At 48.3% G+C, this 14286-nt stretch overlaps 1 protein-coding gene across 11 annotated transcripts in view; it reads left to right on the top strand.

The window, feature by feature from the left end:
• The window catches only part of LOC107205120 (collagen alpha-1(VII) chain-like), a 95503-nt gene extending 81520 nt beyond the window's left edge, over positions 1-13983 (top strand). For 4 of the 11 annotated variants that reach the window (XM_033514661.1, XM_033514663.1, XM_015629313.3 and 1 more), the window contains 11 exons: positions 805-867; positions 1275-1337; positions 2517-2633; positions 5384-5461; positions 6463-6516; positions 7715-7763; positions 8544-8582; positions 9035-9199; positions 11521-11577; positions 12403-12573; positions 13711-13983. In XM_033514661.1, the coding sequence (XP_033370552.1) occupies positions 805-867; positions 1275-1337; positions 2517-2633; positions 5384-5461; positions 6463-6516; positions 7715-7763; positions 8544-8582; positions 9035-9199; positions 11521-11577; positions 12403-12573; positions 13711-13724 (870 nt within the window). In that variant the 3' untranslated portion in view covers positions 13725-13983. Of the gene's footprint in view, positions 1-804; positions 868-1274; positions 1338-2516; positions 2634-5383; positions 5462-6462; positions 6517-7714; positions 7764-8543; positions 8583-9034; positions 9200-9423; positions 9912-11520; positions 11578-12402; positions 12574-13710 lie in introns of those variants that run through there. The other 7 variants (XM_033514662.1, XM_033514664.1, XM_033514666.1 and 4 more) reach the window with 7 other exon arrangements.
• The last annotated feature ends 303 nt before the right edge of the window (positions 13984-14286 follow it).

Here is a 14286-nt window from a genome sequence, read left to right on the forward strand (position 1 = left end):
TTTTAAGGCTTGTCAGGAATTTTGGGATAATCTGGGATTAAACCAAACCCTGTCCAGATTCCTCCTGATCCATTGCATGGAATCCTGAGGAATCCTGAGGAATCCACCCCATTCCTGTTGGAATATCCCTCTTGGAAGGCCGATGAAGAGCAGGGAATCTCAGACTGGGAAGTTTTAAGGCTTGTAGGGAACTTTGGGATAATTGGGGTTAAAAACTAAACCAAACCCTGCCCAAATCCCTCCTGATCCGTGCCTTAGCAACGGCCTGGGCTCAGTTCTAAATTGGTGCCGGGATCTTATCAGCACCATTAGTCCCTTATCAGTAAACAACACTAATGAGCCTTGATGGGCTTTTTATGGAAGGTTTAGAAAGGTTGATGAGGGAAATGGGAGCTGTTGGTGACAGAGGCAACGTCGTTGTTATTGTGGTCATAATCAATTTTAATTAATATTATTTGGATTATTATTATTATTGCTGTTAATATTTGGTATCTGAATTTGGTAACTGAATTTTTGTCCAGGGAATTTCCCACCGTACTTTTCTCGAGGTGAGCCTGGAGTTGGGATAATCTCCAGTTTTAAGGATTTCCAATTATTTTGTTGTGAGTTAAATTGGCATTAATTAGTTAATTTGCCTCCTTTGTTATTGGTTAAATTTTAGTGATCTGAAATTTCCAGGCTGGGGTGAGACTTTATCTCGGAGTGGCATCCCTGGATTATCCCTTTCCTTGCTTTTCTGGAGTTTTCCCAATGGTTTTGGGGTTCTTTGTCCTCACAGCCCTTCCACTGCTTTTCCATCCACAGGGAGAAATTGGCAGTCCTGGAAAACCGGGAATTCCAGGATCGAATGGACAACGTGGACCAAAGGTGAGGATTTGAATCATCACAGAATCGTGGAATGGTTTGGGAATGGTTAAAAATCATCCCACAAGAGTTTCCCCAGAAGTTTTCCCAACTCCACCTCTGGAAAATGCCAAAGGGCATCAACTGGATTTTCCTGGATCTGTTCCCATAAATCAGCATGGATTGGGTGAAGATTCTTGGATATTGGGATTGGGATATTTACTCACCTCCTCAACTGACCTCATCCATCCAATCCTGATGCTCCACAGGCTCTTTTCCATGAGAATTTCCCCTCTCCTGGAATACCCCCAGTGCCCAGACTGAGATGACACTCAGTAAATGACCCTAATCCAAGGAAAAACCAGTTTATTCCCAAAATCCCAGCCTTTCCAAGCCCACATTAGGCATGATTTTACCTTGGCTCCTTCCAGGGTGAACCAGGAGCCTCAGGGAGCGACGGCACCTCGGGAATTCCTGGGGAGAAAGGAGAAAAGGTTGGTACTGACCACAGATTTATTCCATTCCCAAGGAAGAAATCCCACACCCATCAGGAGTTAACAAAATTTAACATTTTCCACATCGTTGGTGCCCTTTCCAGAGGGAAAATGTCAACTGGCTGGAATGTTAGGGTTGGGAATGCAGTTGGAAAAGGGCAGGAGAGAGAGGTTTCCTTAAATTCACCTCTGACCGTGGATAAAATCCCAGGAGGAGCCAGTTTAGTGTGAGGAAAAGCCATCCAGAGGGGCTGGGATGCATTGTCAGAGTTATTCCATCGCCATTCCCAGGGGAAATCCCTGGGAATGCTCTGGGGTAGGAAAAGTGGATTGGGCTGTGGCCACCTTGGCGTGGGAAATGGGAAAGGTCTCCAAGCTGATCCCAAGTTCTGCTCTCACCTCCCTGAGGGATTCCCACCTGGATCACTCCCCACCAATCTTCCTTCTTGGAATTCCTGAATTTCCTGCTTTATTCCTTAAAAAAAAACCACACCTAAACTTGTACTTTTCCACAGAGAGAAAAAAAATCAGTGATTTCTGTTAAAACCGTAAATTTCTAAGGAAAAAACCAAAAACCAAACACAACCTCAGCAGCCTCCATCAAATCTCTTGGCATTTTCCAGCCCCTTAGGCCCTTCCTGCATCCCAGTCTCCAGTGGATTTGGGATCTCAAAGGATTTCATGGATAACAAATCCGCATTCCCCGATGGTCAAGACCTCCTGAAGTCTCGGGATGGAAGCTTGGAGATCATTCTCATTCTCTTCTGCTCCTGGTCTTCTCCTCTCCCAGAAATTTGTTTTCCACCACTGCTGGGTGATGGATTTTTCCTTCTGCTGGGTTTCCTGGGAATATTTTGTTCCGGCAGCTCCGGGAGAAAGCTCAGTGGTGAAGATGAGTGGGAAATTTATAGGTTTGGGATGTTCCTCTTCCCTTGTTTTTCCCAGGGTTATAAATGAAAGGATTCTGTTCAGGTGGAGAGCTGGGAATTTAGGAATTCTTGGGAAGAGCTGGATGGAATCCATGTCGCCAAGCACCTTCTGGAGAAGGAAATGTGGAGAGCAGAGCTCCCACACCAAAGGAATGTGGAATGTGGAATGTGTTCCCGTATTCCCAATGCCATGGAAGTGTTTGGATGATGTTTGGCCATCCCATCCCTAAAATCCCCCTGTGATTCCCAGGGAGCCAAGGGAGTTCCTGGACTGGGAGGATTCAAAGGACAAGCGGGATGGCCTGGGAAGCCTGGAGGGGCTGGAGCAGCTGGACCTCGAGGGCCGCAGGGCGAGCCAGGCCCACAGGTGAGCAGCGGGTCCTGAATCCCACAGGAACCCCACAGATCCTGAATACCACAGATCCTGAATCCCACAGGAATCCCACAGATTCTGAATCCCACAGGAATCCCACAGATCCAGAATCCCACAGGAATCCAAGCAGGTCCTGAATCCCACACGAATCCCACAGATCCTGAATCCCACAGGAATCCCACAGATCCAGAATCCTACAGGAATCCCACAGATCCTGAATCCCACAGGTCCTAAATCCCACAGGAATCCCATCAGGTCCTGAAACCCACAGATCCAGAATCCCACAGGTCCTGAAACCCACAGATCCTAAATCCCAGCAGGTCCTGAATCCCACAGATCCTGAATCCCAGCAGGTCCTGAATCCCACAGATCCTAAATCCCAGCAGGTCCTNCCCACAGATCCTAAATCCCAGCAGGTCCTGAATCCCACAGATCCTGAATCCCAGCAGGTCCTGAATCCCACAGATCCTAAATCCCAGCAGGTCCTGAATCCCACAGATCCTGAATCCCACAGGAATCCCAGCAGGTCCTGAATCCCACAGGAATCCAAGCAGGTCCTGAATCCCACAGGTCCTGAATCCCACATGTCCTGAATCCGACAGGAATCCCAGCAGATCCTGAATCCCACAGATCCTGAATCCCAGAGGGTCCTGAATCCCACAGGAATCCCAGCAGATCCTGAATCCCACAGGTCCTGAATCCCACAGGAATCCCAAAAGAATCCCAAGATCCCGAATCCCACAGGGATCCACACCTGGCCACCCTCGTGTGACCCAACCCCCCTGAAGTGTCCCCCTGTCCCCATCTCCCACCTTTCCCGAGCTGCCTCCCGAGCTCTCCCACATTCCCTCTTTCTGCGGGATCTTGATCCACAAATTTCATCTCCCGGTTTGTTTTTCTCCGGAGATTTTCCATCCCCTTTCCTCCCCTCCTTTCCCATCTCCTCAGGGGAAGATCTGACCTCTCCACAGAGAGATAATTCCAAGTGATCAGGACATCAAGTCGTTAATTATCCCAGGATCAGGATGCCAAGGCCTGGGAAGGAGCCGGTGGCTCTCGGCTCCTGTTTTTTAATGAATATTTTTGCATTCCAGCCACGCTGGGCACCTTTAGAAACGTAGGGGAAAAATCCAGGGAAATGAGATGTTAATTCCATCGATGAGCAGGATCACCCTGCCCTGGAAGTTTTCTTGAGACAGCTTCAAGAAATAAAGAACTTTTCAAAGTGGAAAAAAAGGCTGGAAATGAAAATTCCCAGCGTGGTTTTGCTGGGAGTTTCAGGATTGGATTAAAGAATATAAAAATTACCTGGGAGATCCAAGAATAAAAGAAAAGTTGGAATGAAATAACCTGAAAAAGCAAATTTTATCCATAAATCCTCCTTGGTTCCTGACAATGACGGCAATAATTTGGATTTTGGAGGTTGGAAGTTGGGAAAATTCCCAATTTCCTGGGAAAATCCAAGTGAGTCTGGGTCTCATCAGATCCACTCTCCTGGATCTCCAAGGTCTCCTTATCCTACAGATTTTTTCAGGAATTCTGACATGGATGGGTCACTAAAAAAAAAAAAAAAATCTCTATTCCACCTCATTCCAGAATTTTCCTACTTTTTTCCCAAGCCAAAATCCATTGACAACTTTTGCACCACATCAGCTCCGTCAGGATCAAACATTGACGGGATTTGGGCAAATTCCACATGAAAAATAATGTTTTAATTAAGTAAGTAAATTAAAAACTAAAAAATTAAGTAAATAAAAACTACGCTATCGATATCAGGAACGGGAGATGTTGATCAGAATATGAGGCTGCTCTTTGGAAAGACAAAAAAATGGAATTCACAGGGAAAAAAAATGGGATTTAAAGCAAGAACAGAGGGATGTAGAGAAGAAAGGATGAACAAGGAACTCAATCCACATCCAGCAATTCCCAATAATGTTTTTTTTGTAGGGGGGGAGGGCACCAGATCTCCTTAATCAATTCCTTTATCACAAAATCAACTTTAAAACAACTCCCAAATATTTCTTTTTTTTCCTCCCCCAAAGAGACTTGGATTTTCTCCCTGTAAATTTGCCTTAAGGAAGCTGAATTTTACCTGGAAAATACCTCTGGAAATCGGCATCTTCCTTAAAAATAAGAGCTTTAAGTCACTGAATAAAGATGCTGGAAGTGTGACAGGGATCTATAAAAGGAATTTTGAAGGGTGGTTATAGGAAGAAGGTGGGAAAAGGTCCTTCCAGAACAATAAAATATGGATTAAATCCCGCTTCAGCCCATGGAAACAAAATTATTCTTCCTTCTCTTGCTCCCCAGGCTGTGCCTTGCCATGAAAAATAAATCAAAGGAATCACAGGAGGGAGGAGGGAGCCGAAAGTACAAGATTCCCTCATGGATATTTAAAAAGGCTGGAATTTTTGATGTTATTAGCGAGCCCAGAAAAGCCTGTCTGGGATAATAAATGGCTTTTTTGTTTTGGACACTGATTAAAGAGAGGCTGTGAGGTGCCACTTTTTCCACCCACGCTGTTCCTTGGATTCTCCTGGAATTAAAGGAGAAACTCCAGGAATGGCTTGTGGGGTTGGGACAGAGGGAAAAAATTCCAGTGCCTGATCCCATCCCATCCAGAGAGGACCTGAGGAGTTTGGAGTGTCTTCCACTGATGCCCAGGTTGGGTTTTAGGGGGAAAATCCCAAAGAAATTTGGGATATCTCTGGAAGTGCTGACCAAACTCTCCTTTTCCTCTCCAGGGCCCACCAGGGAAAAGAGGGAGATCCCAGCTCTGCCTCCAGGGGCCCCCAGGTGTGGATGGGCCGAAAGGAGAAGTGGTCAGTATGGGAATGATCCAGTGGGGTTCCTCAGCGCTTCCCAAAATTCCAAACTGGGGGTTGGATGAACCTTGGATCTTCCAGGTTTCATTTCTCAGCTCTCCGGATTTTACAAGAGCGGAGAGGTTGGAATCCCAAATTCCAGGAATTTGCTGCCCAAATTTCTGCCTGGAGGTGTCTCCAGCTGGGAGAAGATTCCTTTGGGAAAACGTCAAACTTTGAATCAGAGCAGGAACCGAGGGATAATCAATGCAGGGCAATTAACGCACAATTAACGCTCAGCAAAGAATCCCAACAGGAGCTTTGGATCCTGATCCCAACCTGTTTGGGGTCAGTCCCTCCACCCTGCAAATCCCAGTGTCCCGAGGGATTTCAGGATCAGGAGTGGCAGTGCTTTAACTCTATGTGCTGCTGGTGGATAATGTGATTTTTCCTGGCACTGGAAGCGAGCGTGGATTGAGAAAAATGATCCTCCCAGCTTTAATTGGGATCATCCTTCTTGTGCTCCTCGTCCTTTAATATTTTTAAGTACCCTTAATCCACAAATCCAGTTTCCAGCAGTTCTGAGTGGAAAATTTGTCAGGGTGTTTTTTATCCCTTGTTGACAAAGCTCAACAGCTCCTGGTTTTTCCGTCTTTCCAGCACTGGAATTGCAGCTCCAGTTTCAAATCTTCTGCTTGAGCTGATTCCCAAAGATCCTGTGCAGGCTGGACCCTCTCCATGTATCCACCTTTTCCAACTGGAAAATAAACCTGACTTAAAGGGTTAAAATCCACATTGGGGTGCAGCAGAGCTCCCAAAAAAATCTGGGATCTGATGGACACATGGATGAGGCCACTCCTGTCTGCCTGCTGAGCTACTCTCAGATATCCCTAAAATTTATAGGAAAACACGTGAGGCTTTTTACCCTTCTGAGCTATCATCCCTGTGGAGCGCTTATTCCCGGAGCATTTCATGGACAATCTCCGGAGATTTGGTAATGATCTAAGTGTTTTTAACAGGGGGAAAGTGGTCCAGCCGGGCAGAAAGGAGCCAAGGGAGATCCAGGCCTTTCCGTGAGTGCTTTCTCCCGAGACGGCTTCCCATTACCAGGAGAAATGGAGAAAATCGGCCAAACCGGCCCTGGGAGGCAGAGGGGAGGAGGGAAATGCTGAGAAACGGATTTGCTCCGAGAATATCTGGGAAATGAGGCTGTTGGTGTTAGAGCAGGGTGGGAGCAGAGCTGGGGTCTCCAAAGCCAGGCCTAAAGGCCCAGGCAGGTTTTCCCTGTCTTTCCCGTGACTCCCAACTCCCGCTTGTCCGACAGGATCGGCGCTCCAGGGCTGATCCAAGCCGAAGGAAAAGCAGGAGAGGGAAATGTGCCCCATTTTCAAAGCCTTTAGGGAAAAGCTGCTGTCCTAGGCTTCTGAATCCTGAGGAAGAAGGAGGGGTTGGCTCACACGGATCAGGAAAAAATTCCTGTTGCAGCTCCCTCCACATCCCTTCATCCCGGATTTTGTGCCACTTGACTGACACAAAGGCAATATTTCCGTTTTTGCAGGGTGTGGATTAATTTTCCAAGCAGGATTAATTTTAGCAGGGGTGTTGTGGGAAAGGATCTCTTAAATTCGGGCTGCTGAAAATTCCAGCTCCCTACATGGAAAATGCCCCCGGATTTGGAATCCCAAGAAGGAAAAGAGGTGGTGACCCCAGAAAATCCAGCAGGGCATCGACCATCCCACAGGGAAAATTCCCAATGGGATCAGTGGCTGTTGGCTGTCCCAGGGATGAAAGACGGGCTCCAGATCCATGAGACTGGAGATTCCATAGGGAATGGTGTTGGCTGGGAAAGAAGCGGAGAAAGCAGCTCGAAATCATGGAATGTCGTTCCACAGCTCGCTCCCAAGGGCAATCCTGGAGGAAAACTTGGATGAGGGTGGCTCCATGGCTTTTCAGAGCTCAGGAAGTTCAGGAAATAGTGGCTTTGGGGACAGTGCCAGGAGGGTGGGGACACTCCTTGGAAAGCCAGCCCAGGTTGGAGGTGTGACATGGATTGAGGTCCCACTCCTCGCACCTGGAGGTTTTCCTGGCTGCAGGAAAACCAGGAATTTCCAGAGGGAATGAGCCACAAGTCTTGAACCGAGCTCCCCGTGACACCAAATCTCTGCTCTGATTACACCCCAAACGAGGTGGCTCCACCTCGGTGGGACAAGCAGGGAGATGGTGCCGGGGTTGGAATTCATCCCTAAATTCCGTTTTCCCGCTCTGGCACAGGAGGAAGAGGTGAAGGAAGTGCTCAGGAGCGAAATAAGAGGGATTTGTGGTGAGTTGGCCCCGCAGTGACCCTGCCAGCGGATAAATTGGATAAATTTTTCGTGCCAGCACGCATCCAAATGTCACCCATTAGCAGCAGGTGGAGCTGGGGCCCCTCTCCAGGAGTGTGGAATTCCAGGCCCTGCAGATTCCTGACCTCCTGAAACTCTCCATTTTTATCCCTTAACCCCCCCAACCCCGTTCCCATTCCCGTTTGGTTTTGTCAGGAAATCTTTCCCCCTTTTCCTGGTGGATTGGGAAGGCGCTGGCTCACGGAGGGAAGCTCAGGGCTCACTGAACCTTTTAATTCCTGGTTTTTTGTGGCATTCCTTGGTACACGGAATTCTCCTCTCCCACAGGGAATAACTGACAGCAGCAACACAGGAAAAAACCCGAACAAATAAAAAAAACCACCAAAAAACAAAAAAAAAAACCAAAACAAAAAACCCAAACCAAACAAAAACAAAATTTGGGAATGGTTTTATCCCAGAATCCAAACATTAAAACTTTCTGGGCTTTGCTTTCCTTGCCCTGCAGAAATCCCTTTATTTCAGATCCAGCAGAACCTTCCTGCCCTATTCCCTGGGCTTTCCCTACGGATCTGGAAGATTTTTAGGTTAACTCCCACTGGAGTTTTTAGGAAGCATCAGGGTCCTTGAAAAGGGGAGGGAAAAAAGGATGAAAAATAATAAAAATCCATAAAAATAATGATTTCCTTGAAAAATCTTATTTATGTTGGGAAAAAAAATGTATTAAAACCAAAGCTTTCCCTTGTCTCTTCTGCCTGCAGGTTGTGGAGGTGAGTTGGGAAGGATGTCCATGGAAAAGGGTAAGGATGGGAATTCCTGTAGGAAAGGATCTTCTTGCCCCAAACCAGCCTGAAACTGGAAAGTGAAAAGTTGTTTTTAGGAAAATTGCTTTTTTTTTCCTGGGATTCAGTGCAGAAAATGTTGGATCACCAACAGCTTTTGGATCCTGATTGGAGGGGGATGGGTCTTCCTGAGTCTGAGGGATCAGAGGGACACCTGGAAGTCTCCTGTTTTCACCCTCCCCTCCAGGACATGATCAAATCCCTTCCTGACTCCCAGATTTTAAAGCTGAACCCACAGAAATCCCAATCCCTGCCCACAAAATTCCGGGATCGCTCCACCGTCCCAAACCATCCCCAGGATGAGCTCCAGGACTCATGGAATCCTCAAATCCAATGGTCCAAGGAGCCTGGAGAGCTGATCTGCCGACCCCAGAACATCGGATTCATCCTCAGTGACCCTCAATCCGCAGGTCTGGATGCAGCTGAAGTCCACAGGCAGCTCCAAGGGTATTCCCAGCCTCGGGAATACGCCGGCAATGGTGGAAATCGGGAAGAAAAGCTTGGCACGACTCCCGGCCAGACCACGTTGGAGACTGCGGTGAAGCCCTTCGTGGAGCCACCTCCACTCCTTGCAGGTGAGTTCAGCTCCCTCCTTCCCATCCTTCCAGCCACGGAATCCTCTGGAGCATTCCATGAGCCTCGGGATAAATCCTTTTCCCTGGAATTGGGCAGGAATGAGGCAGGGATGGGATTCCCAGTGAGGGCTCTGGGAGATGACCTCACCCTGGAAGGTGAGGAAAACCTAAATATTTGTGGGATTGGTGGTGATCCCAACATTCCAAAGGGTTTTTTTTCAAAGGCTGGGGAGAGGCAGCTGTTTCCAGGCTGGTTTTGTCCCATTTTTCCCGGCACATCCTTCGGCAAGTTCCAGTAAAAGTTCCAAGTGGGCAGAAATGGCATCTCTGAGACCAAACACTCATCCCAGACTATTTCTGTCCAGGGCCTCGTGAACATTTTAATAAAGGGTAAAACCACAGCTTCAAACTCATGGAAAAACAACTGGATCTGCTCCTGTTTGTGTTTTCCAAGAGGGAAAAGCTCTGGGAGACCCAGATCTGCTCCTCCAGCAGGTCAAGACCTCCCGATCTCCTCATCGGGGCTTGGATCTCCCTCTGGATTTGTGGGAGAGAGGGAAAACGGGAGAGGGGGAAATCGAGGAATTCTGGAGTCATTTGTGGCAGGATTCCTCCACTTGGAGCTCAAAATCCAAACTTCAGGACAGGATTAAAAAGGAGGGAGAGTTTGGGAATGTTTCTCGTCGTTCCGCAAATGAGGATGCTCGGATTTTGTCGCCAGGAGGAGGGAGAGGAGGGTTGGGTACCATGGATGGCACAGCCAGAGAAATAAATTAAATAAATTAAATTAAAATTAAAATTAAATTAAATTAAATTAAAATAAAATAATCAAATAAATTAAAATTAAGATAAAATAAATTAAAAATCCCATTGCACCGAGCAGGACACCCCAATGTTGTCACCTTTACACCCCAAAATCAGTTGTGGGGTTGTCCTACAGTTTACAGGTATGGGATTATTATGGGATGCAAGCGTGATGTTCTTTGGGAATTTCCTCCAAATTAGGGGGATGGAGCAGTGGAATGGTTTTCCAGCCTGGGGGGTTTGGGGTTTAATTAAACTTGATCAAATATCGTCATTAAATCCTCTTTGTCACCCCAAAAATTTCCTCTAGGGGAGGGCTCAATGCTCCAAATTCCCATCTAAGAGGGAGTTGGACTCTGTGATCCTTCCAAACCTTCCAGCTTGGGACATGGAATGGTTTGGGATGGAAAAGTCCCTAAAAATCATCCAACTCCAAGGCAGGGAGTCCAACAGAGATTTGGATTCCAGGGTTTTTACAGACACTTCCAATCTGGGACATGGAATGTTTTGGGATAGAAGGGACCTTAAAAATCATCCCATTCCAACAGGATTTGTCCCATCCAGGGATTCCAACAGAAGGTTGGATTCAATGGTCCTTATTGATCCTTTCCAATCTGGGACATGGAATGGTTTGGGATGGAAGAGACCTTAAAAATCATCTGATTCCAAGCCCAGGAGTCCAGCAGAAATTTGGATTCCAGGGTTTTTACAGCTCCCTTTCCAACTTGAGACACGGAACCGTTTGGGTTGGAAGGGGCCTTAAGGACCGTCCATTCCAAGCTCATATTCCATGATTCCACGATTCCCCAGGCTGGAGAGCTTTGGGAAGAGCTTTAAGAGCTTTGGGAAGGGTTTAAAATCAAACCCATTGATGATGGCCCCATGTAAGGAATGAACACATCCCAAAAAATCCAGCCAAGCCTAAAACCAAAGCCCAACAATCCCCACTCCCCTCCCGCCCCACTCCCGACGTCTGTTCCGGACGTCAGAGTCTCCCATCCGGATCTAAACTGGATTTGTACCACGGCAGCACTCGGGATCAGACGGATGGGACATTCCAGGTGTTATTGAATCACAGCAGCAGCCAACAATCCCATTAAAAACCGGGGCTGAGGCAGGAGGGCTCATAAATCCCTCTGCTAAGTGACGAGCGCCGAGCGGCTCCAAATGTTAACAGGATTCTGCAGCCGGAGCGTTATTGCCGCCAGATTCCAATCGCTCCCGGCTTTTCCGAGGCTCCCAAACTCCAGCCTGACATTTATCTCCGGCAAACAACCGCAAACGCTTCCATTTTCTCTGACGAACGCCCGGCCTTTCCCACGGAGTTGTTTAACACCATTAAGGGTTTTATTGCCGCCGGTTCCCAGCTCCCCGTGGCCAGTTGCTCCGTGACATTTATCGGGAGAGCTCGTTAGGCACGGAAGGCTCCGAGGATCTTTATTTAAATGAGGGATAATTTGTTTGCGCGCCCTTCGTTCCGTGTGATTTCCTTGGGTTTTTTTTTTCCCCCTCCCCAGCCCGGGCGCAGCAGACAACGGGAAGCTCGCAGCCAGAAGGCGACAGCCAATTACCAGGTGAAAATCAGGGAATTAAGTGGCATTTAGGGAAGTCACTTCCCAGGTGGGAAGGGCTGCTCGGCCTTGGGATCAAGGGATGCGGCACCGACGGACTTAGACGAGGTTAAACCTCAGTTTGGGCTTGGCTTAAAGCACCCCCAGGGGTGTTGAGCTGGTGGTGAAGGAACTGGAGGGGGTTTGGATCCAGAAAAGAGGGAGAATCCTCCTGGAATTCCCTGAGTGCAAACATTCCTGTGGAAATATCCCACCCAGAATCCAGGTGGGATAATCCCTTCGGATAGGAGAGGGGCAGCCATGGTGGGAATCACCAGGGTGGATGATGGAGCAAAAAGGAGCTCATCCCACTCTGGGAATTCCCTGCTGGATCCCCTCTTTTATCCACTCTGGGAATCCACTCGGATTCCCTCCTTTCTCCATGATGGGATCCAACCCCTGGCTAGGTGTGGGATTTTTCCAGAGCAAATCCAACCCATGGATGGTTATGAGGATGTTTTCCAAAGTGTGCCCTTTTCCCACCTGGATCCAACCCCTGGATGGCTGTGGGGTGTTTTCCAGAGTGGATCCAATCCCTGAGGAATGTGGGCTGTTTTCCCACCGAGAAATTCCATGGGGAATTCTATTCCCACCAAGAATTCCATGAAGAATGAGGGGTGTCTTCCCATCCGGATCAAATCCCTGGGGAATTTTGGGGTGTTTTCCCATCCAGATCCAATCCCTGGGGAATTTTGGGGTGTTTTCTCATCCAGATCCAATCCCTGGGGAATTTTGGGGTGTTTTCCCATCCGGATCCAATCCCTGGGGAATGTCGGTGTTTTCCCACAGCCCTGTGCCTGCAGCCCATGGATGAGGGCTCCTGCCACCACCATTCCCTGCTCTGGTATTTCCACGGCCCCACAAACTCCTGCCGGCCCTTCCTGTTCGGGGGCTGCCGAGGGAACAGCAACCGCTTCCCATCCCGGCGGGAATGCGAGCGGCGCTGCCGGAGCTCCGCAGGTGAGGCTGGGCCCTCCAAATTCCTACAAATTCCTACAAATTCCTCCAAACTCCTCCAAATTCCTCCAAACTCCCATTTCCCGAAGGTGCCCCACTGGGAAGCGCCAGGAAGTTCCAGGGTTTTCTTCCTTTCCCATTCCCAGATGATTCCCAGGAGCTCCCTTGGGCCAATTCCACGGGTGGGATGGGCATGGATGCGTGCAGGGATCCAGCTGGACACCACATCCTGATATTTTGGGTGTCTTTTGGGCTTTCCCAAGGACTGAAATTGGCAGGAATTTGGGGATTTGTGCCCTGGAAAGCCTGGAATGTTCTAAGGGCATCTCCAGCCCCCAGGCAGAACCTGGAGTCTGGTCTAGACCCGTTTAGGTCTGGATTAACACCCCGGGATCGGGATCTCACCTCATCCAGGGAAAAACTCCTGGAAGCACAGCTTGGCTTCCATTGCCAGATCCAGGGCTTTTGGGATCAGTTTCTGTGGATTCTCCCTCATCTCCGGGTCATCCCGGGAAAAACGAGCCCTGGCAGGAGCTGTGGCTGATCCCGGATTTCCAAGGAAAATATTCCTCTCTCAGAATTTCCTCTGCCTGGAGAACTCTGGGAAAAAAAAACCCATCAATTCTTCACAATCCATTAAAAATTTCTTTGCTGAGGTTCACCTGCTCCGATTTTGAGGGAAACTTAAAAAAGGGAGAGGAATTAAAGGCTCGGATCCGTAATTTTGGGAATCACTCCAAGGGCTTGAAATCCAGGCCCAGCAGCACCAGGAAATGAGTGAAGCCCCTCCTGCCCTATTTTTTTCCAGGGAATTAGCTTTAGGAGCCACTGGGAATTTCACAAAGCAGCTGAAGGTAGATCCAGCACTGTTTGCGGGAAGAAACCACCACCGGGAATGGGATTAATCCCAATCCAAGACAGATTCCTGAGTCCTCCGTGTTCCCATTTTTTCCTGGCTGATCCTAAACACAGCCAGGATTCAGCCAGGACCGGGATATTTGCTTTTTATGGATGTGGGATGGGACAATCCCGCGGTGTCCGGGACCTCCCGAGCCGCTTGGGAATTCCAAGGGGAAACCCAAACTGCAGCCAACTTCCGGCATTCCCATTGTTTCCTCTTCCCTCTTTTTCCCAAACCAGGCAGAGGGAAATGAGCGGCTCCAAGCGCTTCATTTAAATCCAGCGGGATTGGGAGGAGCGAATCCGACGTCTCCGGGAGGGACAAGAAAAACAAATACGAAGATGTTGGGAAAAAAAGATGTCGGAAAACCGGAATGACGGATATTATGGGATGAGGAGAGGGGAAACCTCAGGAAAAGGAGGATGGGAAGGGCAGAATTCCTGAGCCAATCCAGGTGGCACAAATTCCCAAGTTTTATTTTTGTAAAATAAAAGCGTTTCGATGCCGTGGAATTCTGGGTAGTTCGTCTGGAAGGAGGAAAACTTGGGAATGGCAGAGAAAGGTGGGAATATCTGTTTTTCCAAATTCCCTGGGGGTTTTAGGAATTCCCTGGGGCCTTTAGGAATTCCCTGGGGCCTTTAGGAATTCCCACCTCCTCCTCCTCCACTTGGAAATTCCCTGAGGCCTTCAGGAATTTCCTGGAGCCTTTAGGAATTCCCACCTTCTTCTCCACTTGGGAATTCCCTGGGCAGGTTAAAAAAAAAAATCTGCAAGGAAAAAATAGGGATCCAAGCCAGGTTTCTCCCTAAAAAAAT

Source organism: Parus major, chromosome 1A (assembly GCF_001522545.3).
Source record: "Parus major isolate Abel chromosome 1A, Parus_major1.1, whole genome shotgun sequence".
Lineage (NCBI taxonomy): Eukaryota > Metazoa > Chordata > Aves > Passeriformes > Paridae > Parus > Parus major.